The sequence below is a fragment of the Priapulus caudatus genome, unplaced genomic scaffold (assembly GCF_000485595.1).
Source record: "Priapulus caudatus unplaced genomic scaffold, Priapulus_caudatus-5.0.1 Scaffold595, whole genome shotgun sequence".
In the NCBI taxonomy this organism is placed as follows: Eukaryota; Metazoa; Priapulida; class Priapulimorpha; order Priapulimorphida; family Priapulidae; genus Priapulus; species Priapulus caudatus.
In genome coordinates this window covers 147,239-168,338 of record NW_014577656.1, presented here as the reverse complement: position 1 = coordinate 168,338, position 21,100 = coordinate 147,239, and the positions used below count along the sequence as shown (strand labels likewise).

At 46.5% G+C, this 21,100-nt stretch overlaps 1 protein-coding gene across 1 annotated transcript; it reads left to right on the top strand.

Moving 5' to 3' along the window:
* Positions 1-8,540: 8,540 nt before the first annotated feature.
* On the top strand, positions 8,541-20,835 carry LOC106811958 (sodium/hydrogen exchanger 10-like). Its single transcript, XM_014815702.1, has 27 exons — positions 8,541-8,634; positions 9,049-9,324; positions 9,675-9,812; positions 9,991-10,296; positions 10,704-10,788; positions 11,143-11,286; positions 11,473-11,638; positions 11,849-11,930; positions 12,273-12,454; positions 12,746-12,886; positions 13,103-13,200; positions 13,383-13,443; positions 13,655-13,779; positions 14,295-14,559; positions 14,736-14,834; positions 14,916-14,969; positions 15,348-15,573; positions 15,895-16,019; positions 16,309-16,434; positions 17,589-17,687; positions 17,936-18,133; positions 18,563-18,700; positions 19,014-19,214; positions 19,498-19,650; positions 19,785-19,877; positions 20,161-20,244; positions 20,388-20,835. The coding sequence occupies exons 1-27, from the start codon at positions 8,541-8,543 to the stop codon at positions 20,493-20,495; spliced, it is 3,867 nt and encodes a 1,288-aa protein (XP_014671188.1). The 3' UTR covers positions 20,496-20,835.
* The last annotated feature ends 265 nt before the right edge of the window (positions 20,836-21,100 follow it).

Here is a 21,100-nt window from a genome sequence, read left to right as displayed (position 1 = left end):
TCTGCTTCGCGCTCTCTCTCTCGCTCTCTCTCTCTCTCTATCTTTCTCTCTCGCTCTCTCTCTCTCTCTATCTTTCTCTCTCTCTATCTCTCTCTCTCTCTCTCTCTATCGCTTATCTCTTTCCCCCTCTCTCTCGCTACACGGGGAACCGTGAGCATTGCACGCACACATATATAGCCCACGCTACACGGGGAACCGTACTGCTAATATAACACGCGTGCACATCGCACGCACACACATATACCGTACATGCATGTATCATCATTCATCATACGCACCGAGATGCTCCATCATCTTGTCAAAGTTCTCCGACGAGGTCATCTTCCATTTTCCACAGAAGTCGGCGGGCGCCATTACGCTGTGTATATAGTTATATAGTGCGCGAACGAGGACGGGGTGGAAACTACGGGACTACGGGGCTGAACTAGCGGCAGTGCAGTACGTCGTCCGCGCAGCGGCCCTTATAAACGCCGACGTTTTTATTTTCCCATTCGTCCCGTAGATCACATGTCCGGCTGCGGATAGGAGCAGACGCAGGGTCACGGCGCATGCGCAGTGTGTGGGTCCCGGCCGTCACTTTCTCGTGACATCAAATTAATCGTGCTAGGTATATCAGTGCATGTCTATGTCTATAGATAGATTTATCTATATTCATAAATATTAGGCGCGTTCACACTGGCGCGAATTAGCGGGCTGCAAAACCCGGTTTTTGTAGCTCACTAGAAAAACTGAGCGTTTTACAAGTGTGAACGCAATTAGCTTACTAAATCGCGCTCCAAAAAGCCCGCCTCCTAAGACCACTTTCGACTAGGCTGTTTGGAATCAGCTCACTTATTTGCCACCGCGCGCGTGATATTTGCACGGCGGCGATTTAGCGAGCTATATTCGCCTGTGTGAACAACGACACAATCAGCTCACTATTAGCTCCGATATTAGTGAGCTGAGCAGCGCGGTTTTTCTTGTGTGTGAACGCGCCTATGTCTTTGCGCCTGTATTGATTTGTACTATCTACGCGGGAGTCGGGATTTAGATTCAAGATTTAAAAACGGTTTAGTGCAACACACACACACACATCACGAGCGGGCCCGCGCACGCACGCACGCACACGCACGCACGCACACACGCACGCACGCACGCACGGACGTACGCGTACACACACACATCCACGAGCTGGCCCGCGCACGCACGCACGCACACGCACGCACGCACGCACACGCACGCCCACGCACGCACACGCACGCACACGTACACACACGCACGCACGTACCACACACACACACACGCGCGCGCGCGCGTGCACGCACACGCACACGCACACGCACACGCACACGCACACGCACACGCACACGCCACACGCACACGCACACGCACAGCACGCACACGCACACGCACACGCTCACGCACACGAACACGCACACGCACACGCAACAACGCCAACACGCACACACAGACACGCTATCTATACACACAGGCGTATTACGCATGATGTGTTCCCAGTATGGGTTTTAATATACTAAGATAGCGTAAAAGAATAAAAGAAATGCTATCGTAAGAAAACGCCCAGTCATCACTGCAGTGTTTGTTATAAGATCTGTCTTCACCAACACAGTCCAACCTGTTTATAACTATACATCAATTAACAAGACACTGTGAATTCACAAAAGCAACATAGGAAATTATAAATTATGAATGTTTATAAAATATAAATACTTAGCGTAAGATGCTACTAGAACAACGGATAATCACGTTTTAGGTACAAGAGAATGCGCGCGGAAAGCACCTGTTCGAAAGGTGTTTGCTCAAATCAGAATCCACGATCACTGTGTCTGCATGATGTATAGACTTCCCGTGATAATTTCAGGAGTGAATAATAGAGATTATTCATCCTATTATTCCTTCATTAAATCTATATTATTCATCCTGATAATATTTGATCTTGGGGTGTTTACGATGTATTATCTAGGCTTGGTTTTTCACCTATACAGCTTATAAGTAATACGTTTGTATAAGCCATTTGAATGAGAACTCTTCATAAACTTCCATAATGTGATTGAAGCTTGATATAAACTGTGCGTTATTGAAGCTTGTATTTCGGCGTGTGATGCTGTGTGTGCGTGTCTTCGTATGCGTGCGTGTGTGTGCGCGTGCCGTGCGTGCATGTGCGTGTAAGTCTGCGTGGCAGGAATATAAATATGTATATGTAGATAAATTTTCGACGTATATATGCGTTAGATTAGATATATAATAATGAAAAATTACACCAGGCCTCCCTCTATCATATTACTGGGACAGTTAAAGGTCGTAATATATCGTGATATATGATCAGGAGTCTATTCAATATGATAGACTCCTGATATGATGTTACCAGTCTGGAGCGTATCTGTGCCAGCGCGTAATGTAGTATTGTGAGATAAATAACATAACTGATTATGTTAGACTGTTACTGTTAGGGAGAGTCAGCGGTTTATAATGTTTCTATAATTAAGTCACATTTAGACTTTCCTGTATAAGTGGAAACCTCACATGAGTGTGTGCTATAATATATAGATACATATATATATATATATATATATATATATATATATATATATATATATATATATATATATATTATTGTGTGTGTGTGTGTGTGTGTGTGTGTTTGTGTGTGTGTGTGTGTGTGTGTGTGTGTGGTGTACGTGTGCGTGTATGTGCGCGCGGCGCGAGCACGACGCGTGTGTGTGTGTGGTGTGTGCGCGCCTGTGCGTGCGTGCGTGCGTGCGCGTGTCCGTGTGTGTGTGTATGCGGTGTGTGTGTGTATGTGTGTGTGTGTGTGTGTGTGTGTGTGCGCGTGTGTGTGTGTATGCGCGCGCGAGCGTGTGTGTGTGTGCGTGTGTGTATGTGTGTAATCCCCACAATGTTTTGGGTGTTGGTAGAGTCACACATTCATGGTCTTGCTCGTGTCATATGTAACCCAATATAGTAGTAGCCCTATAGGGATTACATCACATCCTCTCCACTTCCCTTACCCCGACCCCCCCCCCCCCCTCCGGCTTCTCTCGCCCTCTCTCACATTCAAGCCTCGGCTCCTTGCCTGCCCTACCCTTTCTCCTGCTCTCGGCAAGTTTTCTAGCCTCACTCCACGAGCTGTTCTTCAACGCGCGCGAGAATGCGTCTGCATATAAATTCGAACACGCATTCAAATCTCTCTGCGGGTGGAAACAGCGTGCGTGCACACGTTATGTTAGGACTAATGATGGCAGCGCGCCCCTCAGGCAGCGTGTGATGTGTCTTTGGTTGCTACATACCATAATTGCTCTGTACCTTGGCATGTTATTCTTCCTACCGATGCAAGAGGCTATAATAGCACGCGCTGCAAGTATAGCGATCATTGTTAAAGCGATATTGTAGTTCGCTATCGCAAAGCGCTCGGCCCGCTTTTTTTGCCGTCGCATAATTGTTTTAGTCAGCACATTTACGCCGCTGAAAAAAATGCACTCACGAATCATTTATGTATTTTTAACATTACTATTCCCAGGGCATTCGCGGTGGTGGGGTGGCGTTGGTGCTTTAGGAACATGAGAACTAGCCCTAACTGCACGTTAATCGCACAAATAAACAGAGTTCAATGAAAATTTTAAACGTCGTTCAATTTCGAGTTCTGAACCATTATTTATTCTTTACAACTTGTCTCGTTATTCTTTTCTTCTAACATCACAAGTAACATTGCCGGTCATTTTCTATTTCTGGCAGAAATTGCATGGTGCTAATGTTATCGCCGGATCAAATCTAGGAACACGTTCGTACGCATAATTAGTTTATATATTCTCTTAACGGATGATCGACACGACCAGATAGCTAGCGTCTGAGAAAAACGCGACACACTTAATTGCTACTATCAAACGTACAAAATATAACTTTCTATTTTGATTGTATCGAATGATGGTATTAATCCAGACACAATCAAGTTCGACTGCACCAAGTTTTTCGGTGTCGATTTGACTGTCAATCACTTCTTTCAACACGCTGCCATACAAATGAAATTAAGCGTTCCTGTAGTGTAACCTATAGTCCGTTTAAAGTTTGTCGGGCAGAGTCGCAATCATTTAAAAATGTAAATTTCATTCAAAGAGCTAATAGGCGACACATGTCCTGGAAATGCACCAGCATTTAATTACTCTATTCGTACAGGGGTTGTATTTCTCCGCCTCCCTCCCCTCTCCTCCACCTCCCTTTCCTGTCCTCCTATCTCCCTCCCTCAACACCCCAGGATCCTTTATATTTTGCATTTTATTTTTTGAATGTCAATGCACTTAGTTTCTCTGACAGTTTGCGTAAAAATTCCCGTACAATGTATTTTCTCATGTATATATTTCTCGTGCTATGGATTTCTTTTATTTTTCTCTACTTGGTATACTCTCTCTTTTCTCTCTCTCTCTCTCTCTCTCTCTCTCTCTCTCTCTCTTTCAAGTTTCACGCTACAACATAGTATAATAGTTTGTTTTGTATGAAAATCCTCCCGCCCACTGGCCTCCCTACTCCCGCTCCTTCCCTCCCGCTCCCCGCCCTCTTTTCTCCCGTCTCCTCGCCCCAGGCGCGTAGCCAGGGGGCGGCGGTGGGGGGCGGTCGCCCCCCCCAAAACGGGCTCTCAAATATTTGGGCCCAAAAAATGGCCTTAAATATTTTCAAATTCATGTTAGTATTGCATGTATTAAATGTATGTAGTCGTGTGTGTGTGCTGTGTGTGTGTGTGCTCGTGGTGTGGTGGTCGTGTGTGTTGTGTGGTGATGTGTGTGTGGTTGTGTGTGTTCGTGTGGAGCTGTGGTGTGTGTGCCTGATGTGTGCTGTTGTGTGTGTGTGTATGCGTGTGCGGTGTGTGTGTGTATATTGCGTGTGTGTGTGTGTGCTGGCTCACGTGTGCTGGGCTGTGTCGCTGTGTGTGTGTTGTGTGTGTGCTGAGGAGGCGTGTTGTGTGTGTGTGTGTGTGTTAGTGTGTGTGCTGTGTGTGGTGCAGGGTCGCGCTGACCAGGGAGGGTGGGTCGAGGCGCCGGTCCGGCACCCCCCCTTTTTACCACAAAAAAAGGAAAAAATCTACACACACACGCACGCCCGCGCGTGCGCGCCACGCACGCACGCACGCACACACACACACAGACACACACACACCACACACACACACACAGCACACACACACGGGCATTGCACGCACGCCACGCACGCACGCCAACGCACGCACGCACGCACGCACATCACACACACACACACTTCCTCTTAATATTGTCTCCATTAAAAAAATCTTGTTTTAGCGCCCTAGTTTTCTGATAAAGATTTACTTATATATATGTAAATTTCGTTATAAAAACTTATAGAAATGGCAAAGAGGTGTCCGCAGCTCCGGTGTCCGGCGGGCGACCGGATCTGATAAATTTTTGCATTCTAGACATTCAAAATTCTGGCTCAGATGCTCTCAGAATTGCACCAATTTTTTAATAAAAAATCTTTGCCGGGATGGGCCCCAAACCCCACCAAAAGTGCCTTCGCGAGCTTTAAAAGCACCAGAACAAATGTATAGCCCAAACAAAAAGTGCCCTTTCATTACTTCCTGGACACCCCTTTTCAAAAATTCTGGATTCCGCCCCTGCTGTGGTGGTGTGTGTATGTATGTTCCGTGCTGTGCGCGATCGCGCGCGGGGCGTAGGCTTCAGTGTGTAAATTATTGTGTGGGCTTACGCTCGCTGCTAGTATGTGATGCGCTATCGCCGATCATCCCCCCCCCACCTCCTCGGTTACGGATTTTACGCCCCTGGTGTGTGTGTGTGTGTGTAGCTGTGTGTGTGGTCGTGTGTGTGCGTGGTCGCGTGTCCCGACCCGAGCGTGCGTGCGTGTGTTTTGTGTGTGGTGTTGTGTGTATGTGTGGTGCTGTGTGCTGTGCTGTGTGTGTGTTGTGTCGTGTGTGTCGTTGCGTGCCGTGCGTGCGTTGGCCGTGCGTGCGCGCGATCGCGCGCCGTCGTGGTGCTAAATTATTGTGGGCCTCTGTGCTCGTGCTAGTATGTTGATGGCTATCGCGCATTCATCCCCCCCCCCTCCTCGGTACGCGATTTTACGCCCCTGGGGCCGGATTTCCCATTCAAACGTTGCTTAAATAGTCGATTGCCGCCTACGCAAAGCGTTTCTACGAAGTACGTACGCCAAAAGCCCGTTAGGTGCGATGTCATCAACGCCATCGTAGGTCCTACGTACGCGCAAAATGGTTGAGAATCGCAGTGTAAAGCCCACTACGCCATCCTAGCTAGCTGCTTGTGCGAGGGGTGTGCCTAGCATAAACAATCAACACTGTGCGCGTAGGAACCGAAGAACGCCTCTCTTTGTAATTTAAACCATAATGCGTCGTCTAGTCCGTCCTCGTCTGTCTACATGATGTGCTGGGATGTAGATTAGTGTCCCATTTTCGTTGTATGATTTGCGTTTACACTCATGAAAGCAGGCACCACGTACACGTGCGTGCCGTGCGTGTGTACGTACACGTTGCGTGCGTGCGTCACGTACACGTGGTGCGTGCGGACGTGCATGTGCACGTGTGCGTTTGTGTGTGTGTGACAGGTACACGTGCCGTGAGTGCGTGTGTACGTAACACAGGCGTCCGTGCGTCGTGTACTACCACGTGTCGCGTGCTCGTTGCTACGTTACACGTGCGTGCTGTGATCGCTGTGTACGTACACGTACGTGCGTGCGCGTGTGACGTACACGTGCGTTGCTTGTGCGTATCGCCGTGTGAGCGTGCGTGCATTCGTGCACAGCTACACACGCTGCGTGCGTGAGCGTGTGCACGTACACGTCGTGCGTTGCATGTGTGTGCACGTAAACGTGCGTCCGTCGCGGGTGCAGACTGTACTACACGTGCGTGCTTTGCCACGTACACGCGACGCGCGCGATGGTGCCGTGCTCATCGTTACACGGGCGCTGCTTGTGCGTGCATGTGCACGTGCGTGCGGTGGTGTGTGCCACGTACACTACGTGGCGTGCGTGTGCACCCCTAACACGTGGCGTGCGTGTGGCGTGCTGTACGTTACGACGGGCGTGCGTACGTGGTGCCACGCTACACGTGCGACTGCGATGCGTCGCGTTCGTGTGCGTACGTACACGGCTGGCGTGCGTGCGTGAGTGTGTGCGTGCTGTCACGTACACGCTGCGTACGTGCGTGTGTGTATCATACATCGTAGCGTGCGTGGCGTGCCGGGTTGTGCACGCTACACGTGTGTTGCTGCGGTGCATCGTGCACCGTGCGCGTCGTGCTGCACAGTATAAACGTGCTGTGCGTGCGTGCGTGCTGTACGTACATGGGCGCGCGTGGCGTGGCGTGCGTGCGTGCGTGCATGTGCACGTGCGTGCGTGTGTGTGTCACGTACACGTACGTGCGTGTGCACGCTACACAGTGCGCTGCGTGCGTGTGTACGCTACACGGCGTTGCGTGCGTTGTGGCATGTGTGCGATGCGTGTGGCACGTACACGTGCGTACGTGTGCACGTTACAAGTGCGTGCGTGTGGACGTACACGTGCGTGCTGGTACACGTACACGGCTAACTAACGAAACTCGCTTATAACGAAAACAATGCCAAGCTTATGACAAAAGAAGGGCGTCAAAGGCGCCGCCTGTCTGTGTAGTATAGGTACATTATTTTATTTATTTTTTCTAGTTAAGTAGTAATTGTATAATGTTTTCGTCAATAAAATAATGCTGCCTGCCGGTATGCTGCCCGAAACACCATGCGGAAATTCGAGTGGTTGTACGCACCTGTCAGCTCGTGTTAAGAGTTACGGCAAGGTTTTTAGGCGTAAATTTAGCTTGAAGAATCGCACCTAAAACGGCCCTCGCGCTTGCGTACGCCGAATCGTACGCAAAGTTACTAAATACTGTGTTGATGAATCGCAACTAGGCAACGTCGATGCGTACACAAGATTTACGCAAAATATTTGCGTACGCAGCTTGATGAATCTACCCCCTGAAATTCGCCACACATTCACTTGCTCATGCATTGCCGCCCCCCCCAAATAAAATGCTGGGTACGGCCGGGCCTGCGCCGCCCCTGCATGCTAGCTCCACTGTCTCCCGTCCCCCTTCTCTTGTACCTCCGCCCCCGCCCCTGTACCCCTCCCTCCATTAGTAAAACCGGAAAGCATTTGTGGCGCCTCTTGTTCCTTTCCAACGAGCATAACGTCACTGGTTGCCATTGTTACCGGTGACACTTCGCGCGTCAGCAGTGCCGTTCTTTTTACTGCTTTAGTGCTTATTACCTTATTCAAATTCAATTTTACTACTGCATGATAATATTAAGAAAGTGACAAACCGTGGCGTTGCTTCCAAATCGAAGTAATTTTAAAGAGTTTTTGAAGGATCCCAGCGTGGCACAAATAACTATTCAGTAATACACTCCACCACGCTCGTCAGGTGCCGCGATGTGGTTCTGTGAGCGTTGTTGACTTGTTGGTGAGAGAAACTAGTAGCCTACTAGTAGTAGTACTTGCTAGTAGGCATATTAATTTAGGTCTACCAACCATTAACCATGGCAAATGAGATAGTTGGCGAGCAAGATGGAGAACACATTACTGAACCACCTTATGCAATATTGTTCTTGTTTGGGTGCTGTTCGCTTGGAGGCAAGTATTGACACAATGAAAATTGTGCTTTCATTGAATTGGCAAAATGGAAATTGTTGCAACAAGTACAATTAAGTAGGCCTACAAATGCAACGTGTGTTGCAAAAGAATAGTTTGATTTCCTAATAATAGTACTATATCAAATATCAATAGAATGTGAGGACATTTTCTTGTTTGGGTGCTGTTCGCTTGGAGGGAAGTATTGACACAATGAAAATTGTGTTTTCATTGAATTGGCAAAGTGAAAAAATTTCATTGAATTGGCACAATGAAAATTGTTGCAACAAGTACAAATGCAATGTGTGTTGCAACAGAATAATTTGATTTCCTACCCTACTATCAAATATCAATTGAATGTGAGGACATTTTCTTTTTTGCATCAATCATTGAATGGGTGTTTATCTTCTTTTTTAGCACTGGTACGAACACTTCTAAAAGTATGGTCTGCACATTTCCCGAAGTTGCCACTGCCATACACAGTAGCACTGTTGATACTTGGTTCATTCATGGGCCTAATATCAAAACAGTATGAATCAGTTGGGAACTACACTAAGATGGCACAGATGGATCCACAAATTATCCTACATATTTTCTTACCAGTGTTGATATTTGAGTCGGCATTTGCAATGGAAGCACATACATTTTTCAGATCCTTTATGCAGATTGTCACTCTAGCTCTTCCAGGCTTACGTAAGTATATATATTAGCACGGTGGTCATGATTCCAAAAGCGAGTCACTGAATGCCATTAATCTTAGTTGCTAAAAAAGATGCCTAAAGTATCTTTCATAGATGCATTGTGGCCACAGCATTTGGATCTGTGCTAGTCTAATGATCACTGTTTAATCAAGTTGCAATCAAAATGGTTAAGAAACACTGAAGAATATGATGTTCCTATAGATCTATGTCATTTTCAAAAACAGGGAAATATGTGATAATTGCAAAGAGGTAGTATGCAGTTGAAAAGTGGAACAGAAATACAATAAAGATCATTATCTGTACCTGGTAGTTGTACTTAATTTGTGTTTACGTGTGTTTCAGTTGTGGCATCCTTTCTGACTGCAATAATGGCAATGAATGTTTTTGACTATGGATGGAGCTTTGAGGTATCACTGTTATTTGGAAGCATAGTGAGTGCAACAGATCCTGTTGCCGTGGTTTCACTTCTCAAAGACCTAGGTACGTGTTGGCATTTTGGTCAATATCCTGTGTAACAATCCTTCTCAGAATTGCCTAGGACTCCAGCTGTCATTATATTTCGCCACACCATCACACGCATCCACACGGCTAAGATTTGAAATAAGCTCCCATATATAAACGTCCCTAAACTGAATTCTGTATTTTATCTGCCCTATAGGAGCATCCAAACAACTTGCAACAACCATCGAAGGTGAATCGCTGTTGAATGATGGTGCTGCGATCGTCATGTTTAACGTGCTTCTGGAAATGGCAGACCCAATGAAACCCACGATGGGTGCCGGTGACATTGTTCTCAAATTTGTGCGCATCGCCATTGGCGGACCCGTCTTTGGATTCATCATGTCGAAGATCACCATCTTCTGGCTGTCGAACATCTTCAACGACGCGATCACGGAGATCACAATCACTCTGGCTGCCACATACGTCACTTTCTACGTGGGAGAGGCTGTGCTGGAGGTGTCAGGTGACTGATTAATCTTTACGGTTTTCTTACTGATTTGCAGTTTTAGCAAATTCACCTGTCTGTCTAAGCGTAGTAACTGTGCAACCTTGGATACTGTAACTGGAATAACTGGTAATATTCGACCAGTTTGTACATGTTTCCATGCATGGGGCAAAAATGTCGTATTTGCAACACTTCCTTGCCAATCAGTGTTTTTCAAAATGAACTATCTTGTCCAGAGCTGTCAGTAAAACACGTCAGACGGATAGGTCAGTTGGGTGTCATGTTACTTATGCGTTCCTCTTGTATATGAAGGCATGACAAGGTTGCATCTGCTTCTGCATGTTACTGGACCAAATCAAAGGCTGCATGAGTCATGCTATCCTCGTTTTGCATAAATCTAAGACTGTCTGTTCTGTCTGTTTCAGGTGTGTTGGCAGTGGTTGTGCTTGGTATCACACTAAGTGCAGAACGAACAGTGATTAGTCCTGAGGTTGAAGGCTCCTTGCACAGGTAAAGTGGTAGTCATTATATTGTTACATACTTGTGTAGTATAGGGGGGAGAAAAAAACACATCACTCAAGAGAAGCTGCAAAAGACTTCTTTATAGATGTGATCAATCTATAATAGTGGTTTCACCTTATAAATGATACTAAAGAAAAGCATCAAAATTATTCTTGGTAGCCAAGCATATTCTATACAGGTGAACACTAACATAGATTTAAGTGCAGTTGCATTCCTGTTCATTGCTCCAGCTGATGTCACCATGTATGTGAGTTGTAATGCATTTGCTGCAAAGCTGAATACCTGCACCATCATGTACGTACATCCACAACTTCACAAGCATCTGTTCACGTATACATGCAGGTTCTGGGAGATGCTCGCTTATCTTGCTAATACACTGATCTTCATTCTGGTTGGAGTTGTCATCACCGAGCAAGCAATGAATGACATTAACGAGAAAGACTGGTTCTACATGCTAGTCCTCTACTTCGGTGTCAACATCATACGGTAAGTCTGATCCACTAGGCCTATCTTGCAACTCAAGGATGCCTGTACTGATACAGGGTTGGTCTCTTTCGTATTCTTCCACCTATGCTACGTAGCGGTACTATGCTGTTTTTCTCACGAATTTCGAATGGATGAGCAATATCTTTTGGTTTTAATCTCACGCTTCCATTGACCTCGTTTTCTCAGTGGCATCACCATAACGCTGTTCAGTCCTGTGCTGAAGCACATGGGCTATGGTCTGACATGGCGTGATGCCACCGTCATGACGTGGGGTGGCCTGAGAGGAGCCGTTTGCGTCGCCCTCTCGCTTCTCGTCTACCGCACGGACGGAGTAGCAGAAGCCGGAAAGAAGGTGCGTCTCCTCCCCAAATTCAGAGAGCACCGAACACGAGCAGTCTGAACAGTTTGTTTTTCTAGCTTTGCAACTGTCACTACTAATGTTATATGCGTCAGAGAATAACGCGACGATGGGTTTTTTTGGTTTTTGACTTCAAGAAAATGATTTGTTGTCCTTTTTCTCTGTCTGATCTACCGTCCGGCATCTTCTGTGCCTCCCGACCAGATGGTCATCCATGTCGCTGCGATCGTGGTGCTTAGTCTGGGGATAAATGCCACGACGATCGCCTCAGTCTTGGACTTACTTGGTGAGTAACGGCTGTTGCGGATCCAGTCCCTCAGCACACCGTGAGCAGATTCAGATGTAATTGAATGGAGCCGAAGTACAGTGCTGTTAGTATTTGAAACAGGGTGCATTTCTACTGGTAGCAATTAGTGTATATATGCATAATGCATCTTACTAATGCTTTAACTTAATATATTTCTCCCTCGCTCTTTCTTTTCTATCTCTCTTTCTCTCTCTCTCCCTCACTTGCTTTCTCTCTCTCTCTCTCTCTCTTTCTCTATCTCTTTCTCTATCTCTCTCTCTTGCCCTCCCCCTCCCCTTCCCTCCTCTTATGGTCTATCTCCATCTCTACCTCCCTATGCAGGAATGACGGACATCTCACCAGCTAAGCGCATGGCGATGGCTAACGTCGTACGCCACCTGAAGGAGACCAAGCATCGAGCGCTCAATGTGCTCAAGATTGACCGATTCCTCGCTGATTCTGACTGGGCTGTGGTGGAGAATAGCACCCTGGTGACCGACCCCTACCATACACATGAAGAGCAGGTACATGCGCTTCTCCTACTCGTATGTATACACCCATTGTCTAGAGGCAAACTGTAAATGCTGGAGAGAAGGTGTAAGGGAAGTGATGGAAGTCAAGTGTATTCATTCAGGCAGAGCTTGAAGGGTCATACTATAACCTAAAGTTATTGCGCCAGCAGTAAACTATTAATGGGTGTATATCTTGTTTCCACTTGATCTTTCACCACCATGTTGCATCAGTCGTTGCCGACAGGAGTTAAAATATCGACTAATTCCTGTGGTAGTAAATTGTCCATTATTGTTCATCCTCAGCTTAACATTGAGGAGAATTTTGAGTACAAACCGCAAAGCAGATGCCCAGAGTGCAGACACGTTTTCCCAACAGAGCCAACGCCTACTGAGTACAGAGACATGTACAATGAGGCTACACTGCGCAAGTTGAAAGCACACAAGGTTTGACGTACATGTGTCCTGTATATTGCCACACTAGGGTGTAGTACCAGTATTTCACATATCCCAGAATGCGATAGAGCGTCAAGCAATGACTCGTGATTTCAAAAGCCAACTGGAGTTTGGTAAACGCGTTTGACCGCTGATGAAAATGCTCAGAGAAGAGTTGAAGAAGGGTCCACGTTATGCGTGACGAGTGCCAATGATGCATGTTGGCAGGTGAGTTACTGGAGGCAGTTTGAGCATGGGATACTGTCGTCGGATTCTGTGCGCGTCCTGGTCGGATACGTGGAGAGCTCCATGGACCTGGCGGGATCGTGAGTAGCTCCCTTCGCCAACTCTCTCAAATTTCCCTCGTTTAGCAAAGTTGTTTTACGCCGATGCGGAGTTACAGAGACGTGGGTTCGTCGGCGATTTTCTCACATCATTTTGGTTTGTAGGTGGTATAGTGATTTCACTGTCAATGTGCGAATTAGCGTAAAATGTTTACATCTTGCAGGTTTATCAACTTGGAAGAAGTCAAGAAGAACTGGCAAATCACAGGAATCTATCCATTCCTGGTATGTAAACAGCAAATAAACACAATATATACTGGTTCATATGTTTGCACACGTTATCTAAGTGTAAGCTGTAGGCTGTGAATTAACAGCAAACATGTAGTGGCATAATATAAATCAGTGTATTTGTTCAGATAGAAGCTGAAAGGGTTATGTTCGAATTGAAGTAAGTGTACTGTAAAACAGTATCTTGTTTTCACTTGTGTGCTTGCAGAAACGAAAGCTGGAATCAGTGATTTACGGCAAAAGTCGCGACAGAACATTCTGTCCAAGGTCAAAGTGGCGAGCAATAGTCTACAAAATCACAGTAAATAGCTATTTTGAAGCCTTCATTTATAGGTGAGTAATACATATATCGACTGTGTGGCAGGCCCCACATTTCGAGTTCCGGTAACAGAAAATGAGTAAGGAACATATTCTATCTTTTCTCATACACCTTCTATATAGTCATATACCTTATATACTCGGCGAAATTGTTCGTTTTGCATGCATTCCCAGGTTATTCCCCCGTGCGGGGGGGGGGGTCCCGACAACTATCAGGAGTGCGTCATAACGTGATCGCGTGTTGTAACGTGACCGCGCAACTAAAGCTCGGTTTACACTACCGACTTTATGTTGTCAAATTGGCGAGTTGGACCAATTTCGCAATTCGCCAACACCGAGTTGGCAAAAATAGAACATGTTCTAATCTCCCAACTAGTTGCTATCGACAAGTTGCTAGCGCGACTTTTGCGTTTACACTGCCGATTGTCGGTTGTATAGTTGGGAAGTTGGTCCAATTCACCAATCTTGACGTTTTGTCTGCATAAAGTCGGTAGTGTAAACCCAGCTTAACCCGACCGTTCCCCCTGCAGCGTCATCATGCTCAACATGGTGCCGGTCATCTTCGAGTTCCGCGTCAGCGAGGACACGCAGATCCTCTACGCTGGCAACAAGACGCACACGGACTTCAGCGTGGTCATCGCGGAGGAGGACGTGGAGAGCGGCGTCTACGCCGGGCCATGGATCTCCTATGTCAGCATCTTCGACCGGCTGTTCGCGCTCGCCGACTACAGGGCCGTGCTGTCCGTCGTCAACTATATCTTCTTCGGCATCTACATCGGCGAGGCTACCTTCAAGGTTAGCGATGACGAGGGGGAAAGGGTTAGCGACGAGTCAACACCTGTTTATAAAGGACACTTTCACGGCTTCCCTGGAGTGACTTTTACTTACAGGTTTGACTGTATATAATAATCACCTCATAAATAACTCTGCGTGAAAAAAGACTTCTCCATTTCATGCTACGTCCATCGTAGATCGCGTCCTTCGGAGTGATCTACTTCAAGGACCACTGGAACCAGTTTGACCTGCTCATCATACTGCTGTCGGTCGTCGACGTCGTGCTGGAGGCTGGGGTCATGGAGGAGGAGGAGGAGGATACTGGGCAGGGAGGAGGGGGAAAAGGGCCGGGTGTCACCGGCATACAGCTACTCAAGATCGCAAAGATCTTCCGCCTGCTCAGAATCTCGCGAGTGTTCCGTCTCTTCAAGGCAAGTCGCATGACTCTCTGCAGAGCTGTTCAATTGTCGTGAATTCTGTGCCGCGTACATATTTCTCGTGTCCTATCCTTACATCTAAAAACTTGTTAAAAAGTAACTGGCCTCAATGATCCTTCTTTGAAGGAAACGTTTGCCGTGGTGCCCCACTGCCTTGCAGTGGTGCCATGAAATTTCTGATTACATGGAATGTATCCTCAAAGGAGAAGTAGTACAAAGTAGAATTTTAGTAAATTTTGCAGCATCAATTAAAAAAAATCAATTGCTGTAAGTTTTTTGTACGCTGAAAGTTTTTGAAAATGCATTATATTAAAGTCCAAAAAATTCGGCCCTGTCGAGTCTGAAGCTCCCCCTCTCTCGCTCTTCTTGCAGGCTCTCATACCGAGGATCATTGATTGGCTAGATGAGAGGATCAATCGCAACCTGAGCTTCGGCTACGATGTCGGTAAGGGCTTCGTCGTTGGCGAGGAGGAAGTGTCCAAGTACATCGAGCAGATGGTGGACAACGCAAACATCGCGAAGAGTCTCAAGGAGAAGTCCGTCGAGCAGAGGTTAGAGGTCATCAAAGAGCTCGGGCTGCTGCAGAGAAGTCATCCAGGTACAGAAGAGGTGACTCGAGGAATCGAATACGCATGCCATTACTTAGTAAGCATGAGAATATGTGTGTGTGTATGTGTTTGCGTGTGTGTGCGTGCGTGTGCGTGCGTGTGTGCGTGTGAATGAATCGTGCTTATTTGTGCATAGGCAAGCACGAGTGCTCGCGTACACGGTCATGTGCATTGGGGGTACGCCTGTTTGCATGTGTTGCCGAGGGTGTGCGTGCGCGCGTGTATGCAGGGATGTGTGCGTGCGCGCGTGTATGCAGGGATGTGTGCGTACACGCGTCTGCGTGTAACTGTTGTCCGTGAACGATTCACAGGCATCGCGATATCGGTGAAGACGAGGCAGTCGATCCGCACGGTGCTGAACGTGCTGCGTGACGACATCAACGAGCAGAGGGAAGGAGGCCTGCTGGACGACCGCGAATTCGGCCTGCTCATCCACGTAAGTCCCAGCAGGCTCAAGAGTAGCAGTCAAGCGTAGAGCTCAGTAGTAAAGGTCAATGCCTTGGGTCAACATAAACTCTGCGCCAAGGATGCATCAGACGTGTTCGTCTATCTGCCGGGGCGAGACCGCATTTCAGGGTTTCAGGTCATCGTAAAAGTGGTGCTGGGGTCATTTTGATGTTGTTCCCTGTTCTATATAGCAGCGTGTTGAGTTACTGTTGAACCGTGGTTGTTAGGGGAGACAGTTCCCATGAACGATTCTCTGCTCTTCGTTTGTCGGATTCTAGATGATAGAAGAGCGCATGAAGAAGCTGATGAAGCTGCCGTCGTCGATTCCGCCGCCGGATCCACTCATGATCCTGCGTAACGTGCCGTGGCTCGCCCACGACGAGAAGTTGATCAGCTTCATCCGGGTATGGAGGCTGCGCAAGCTTGGCGATGCATCGTCGATGAGTGAACAAAATGCACTCTTTTGAGCTCAGCTGACGAAGTCAGATGCAGCTTGTAGAATCGCATGATTGTGCGTCCGTCCGTCCGTCAACAGTTGGGCACAAATCTTAACCGCTCGACGTACGGTCTTGATATTCGGGACATCGGGGGGGGGTCGCGAAAAAGACTCGAAATGTTGAATTTGGGGGTCAAGGGTCAAAGGTCAAGATGTGTCAATGGAGGGGGAATATTTCCCCCTTAACTTAAGATATAGGAGGAAATACGGAATTTCAGCACAAATCTCAACGGCTTGACCTACACTCTTAATATTTGATGTATAGTGTGATGGGGAGGAAACCCATCACCAGCGCGAAATTGGAGGTCACAGGTCAAAGGGCAGTTGGGGAAAGGTCAGATATCAAACATTTTCTGAGGACATGGTCTAACGGACCGAGTGCAAAACTTTTTTGTTTCAGCGCTGACCTACCGTTTATATCACTTTATTGAAAGGACCATGAAATGTGCTTTCCGCTGACGTGCGAAGAGTAAGTGTCTGATAACCTTTTGACCTTCAAGAGGAGGGTTAAACATGGATTTGTTGACTGTTAACAAAGGACTGAACTGCCCTTGCTATTAGAGCCCCCTCCACCCGCCCCTCCCCACCACAACCACTACGCTCACGCTCGATGCATATCCATGATAACATGTTAATATAGTGAAGTCATTAAAGCTTACACAGCTGTATCTTTATTACTGTACTACCAGTAGGTATAGCAAAGCCGTATCATAGATTTTAGATCTGTATTAAGTAGTATCCTAGATATATGCTCTGAGCCGCGAACGCGTGGCAGGAGGGCGCACTTTGCGGTTGCCAGTGAGTTTATCAGAAGAATTCCTGGCTACAGTACACGTCAGTTGAGCGCTGTCGCTCTGCGGCACTATGAGGCGACGATAGAAATCGAGTCGCAGTGTAATGCTTATCGTTGCAAAGTTTCTTCTACATTTTCCTCTGCCTGAAAGAGTGTTACTATATTTCTATTCAATATATATATATATATATACAAGAGCGTATTAAGAAGACATATAACAATAGGTATTTAGATTATTAAGTGCTTAATGTAATATTATGTGCTTTCAGTCTCGAGCAAAGCTGCAGAACTACGACTACAGGAACACACTGCTGTGCCAAGGTGACAAACCAAACGGCATCCATGTCATCGTGTCTGGGATGGTGCGAGTAAGTATAAATGATGGGGCCTCGGTCTCAGAAACACTTAAGGTATTTATCATATGTCGTCAAGAGCTGTCGTGTATTATGCTTATGTGTGAGTGTGTGCGTGCGTGTGTGCGTGAATCTGTTTGTAATCATCAATCATTAATAGTATAATGTATTAATAATCTCGTGGTCACCTCCTTATTTGCTTATTCGAAAACCGCTATCTGTACGCCGCATGCTCACTGCTGGCTGTAATCGTGTTTCCATAGATGTCTGCTAAAATAAAACTTGACACAAGCAAAGCACTGGTTCCACAACACGCCAACAGTCTGCAGCTACTATCCCAGTGCGAGCCACTGAACACTGAATTTGAAGACTACCTCACAGCGGGTAACGTACTGGGAGAGATGGGAATCATGACACTGCGACCACGGGCTGCCACCATCACCTGTGAAACGTCCGTACAGGTACAAATCACAATGCATTAGGATACTAAACAGGTATAGCTGACTTGAAATGGATACGTCCCTTGGCCCCCTTGGATATGGTTGCCAGATAGGTAAAACTCATCACGTTTGTGCATGGTTTTACATGTGCGCATGCGGAAAATGATGATTTTCATGTACTTTGTAACTAAGCATTGTCTTATTCGTCCTATTGCAGTACTGATTGGCTAGAACTGACTGTCAATCATCTGGCTGTCGAAAAGGTGGATGGGTCAATTCTGATCCGTGTGAAATCGCTAACTTGTATTTAATATTCTAATTTGGTCAGCATGCGCGGAGACACATGTGAACAGTGGCGATAGATCTATCGTCGACATCCGTAAGCGAATTGCCAACTGCGTGGCTAAGGCATCTGCCGCTCTCTCTCTCCTCTCTGCGCGTGATTGACAGACGTACTTCGTGAGTCTAGAGGATATGTTTACTGCTCTGGACACGTTCACGGAACAGCCGTCGCTCGAGTATCGACTGTGGCGAATCTGTGCCATCCGCATCGCCTTGCCAATACTGATGTCCATCGACGCATACCAGGTACAACGGGGGCTAAATATGATAAAAATTGGGATAAAGCAAGTGTTCCCATTGGTTTCCTCAGAAATTTCAAGGTGCAATGGCAAATTCACAGGCAATGAATGGGAACGTTTTCTTCACACGACAGTTACTCTCTTCAGACGGCTCTTTTTTCCTAGCTATGTATTTCCACGTTCCCACTGGTCATTTGTCCGTCCTAGCCTTATTTCTCTCCTTCATTGCTTGTAGTGCTCCCCCTCTCCCCTCGCTCCTTCCAGCAGGTCCTCTATTGCTCGATGTACTCATCACCTCTAACCGTACGCGCGTCTTGCAGGGCTTCACACAGGAGAGGGTGAAGCTGCTGCTGCAGCGGGCCTTCCTTCCTCGGCTGGACGGCGTGAAGACCCTCTCCATCAACGAGGAGATCATGGAGGAGGTGATCGTCATCCAGGGGGCGGTGCTCAACGCAAACACGCGGGAGGAGTTCATCGGGCCGTGCTACATCCCGAAGTCCGTGCACAAACTCACGCTGCAGGTGCTGCATACATACATGCATGCTCCCTCCCTCTGTCTGTCAGCATGCAGGAGCCGCACACATACGTACATGCTCCCTCCCTCTGTCTGTCAGCATGCAGGAGCCGCACACATACGTACATGCTCCCTCCCCCTGTCTGTCAGCATGCACACAGGCACTGCATACATACGGACATGCTCCCTCCCCCTGTCTGTTAGCATGCAGACAAGATAAACTAGTTGTCCCCACTGAGGAAATGTTTCAGTGTCGTGTCACTAAAATCATTGTTCCGCCTTCTTTGCAGGATCGCAAGTATATGGAAATTCAGACCAAGATCCTGGTGGTTCCCACAGCAGATTACGATTACGAGTATGACCTATTTGGCCCCGGACCTCTTTGCTTGCTTCACGCATCCCAACACCGTCTGGATACGCAGTCTAAACTCAGCCTGGCTAAAGTAGGTTTTAACGATGGTAAACACTAAACGTCTATATTTTGTACCGATGCTTCGTTTCATCATCTGCCTTCTGGGGTTAGAATTACAGCTTCACGGTGAAAAGACTGAAGTGTCACTCTGACATTGCATTGCAGAGCAAGAGTACGTTTTCAAGCATTAACTTGCTAAGAAAACGATCGTCAAAACCCTCGAAATTGGTCCTCGAGTCCGTGGAGGACGGAAAGAAGGTATAATAGAAACACTGCATGTACTTCTATTACTTTTACCTGGTGAACACCTCAGGGAAATGATGAAAACCGAAGGATAGACTGTCGCTATTCAATTGGCCAGTTAGCTCACCCATGTCATTCAACAGTCTATAATGAGGACGTTGTCTGTTAAGCTGTCTGTCAGCTGCCTGCAGTCAGTTATCTTCGATCATCATTAACTTTCATTCTATTGCTATTATGGTGAAATGCAGTGTCGCAATAGAGTCGATTTCTCACGCGCAAGTTTTTACATGTATTGTAGAAAGCAGCAGTTGAAGAATGCAGTGGCCATGCCGCAAAAGCGCCAAAAGGTCACAAATCCAGCTCACCATTAGCAGCAGCAAAGGTCAGAGTATTTACGACTAAAGAAACCTTTTTTTCGGAAGATTTTCTGCAAGTGAAAATGACAATTTCTAGTTGCTTCAGCCTAGCCGTTTGAGCACGACTTTCCCACCTATTTTGAGCACAGTCTGTTTTTTTGTCATGTAGGATAAGGTAGAGAAGACAGAAGCTGATATCACCCACGAGCAGCATGTCAAGGATGTCGGTCCAGGTTCTCCAGGAATGGAGGGAAATGATTTCACAACGACGATGTGATGTCAAGAGCGTCCGACCCTGGACTATACCAACAAAGTCGATTATCGTTGTGCAAATGACTGTAGATATAGGAAGGCAAGTTTACACTACCAGAGATTAGGAGTTACCTTTACGGCGTGCCTGAATATAGAAGGTTAAAAACTAGGTTTGTTAGATTTAGCAGTTGCTGCTAATAAAAGCTGCATAGGTTTATTGTTTATATTGAATTTACTATACTGTGGCTTTACCTAAATGTAATGACTATTTATTTTCCATTATATTTGTATTTATAAATAAAACGTTTACATTTTGTTAGATATATGTTGGCAACACAAACTTGTATATGAAATGTTACATCCTGCGAGAAATAAATTGTGCATTGTTCTCATTATACAAGATGTCATAATATTATTTATTCGTTGCAAAACACTATGAAATAGAAAAATGATCGTCAGTTCTTTTTAAATGATTGTGGCAAAACTACAGAAAGAATCAGTTTTGAATGTTAAAAAAATCTATTCACTACTACAAACTAGATAATAGAAATAATATACTAATATTAACGGCTCTAACATAATGATATTACTAAGCACCTCGAGTGTAAAATAAGCACCTAAAAGATGCTG

What these genes read in the sequence shown, in the direction of transcription:
- LOC106811958 (XM_014815702.1), top strand. Translation starts at nt 8,541, where the DNA reads ATGGCAAATGAGATAGTTGGCGAGCAAGATGGAGAACACATTACTGAA. An exon ending in TCTAGCTCTTCCAGGCTTAC is followed by an intron (nt 9,325 to 9,674) that starts GTAAGTATATAT and finishes CGTGTGTTTCAG; the next exon opens with TTGTGGCATCCTTTCTGACT. An exon ending in AGTTGATCAGCTTCATCCGG is followed by an intron (nt 16,435 to 17,588) that starts GTATGGAGGCTG and finishes ATGTGCTTTCAG; the next exon opens with TCTCGAGCAAAGCTGCAGAA.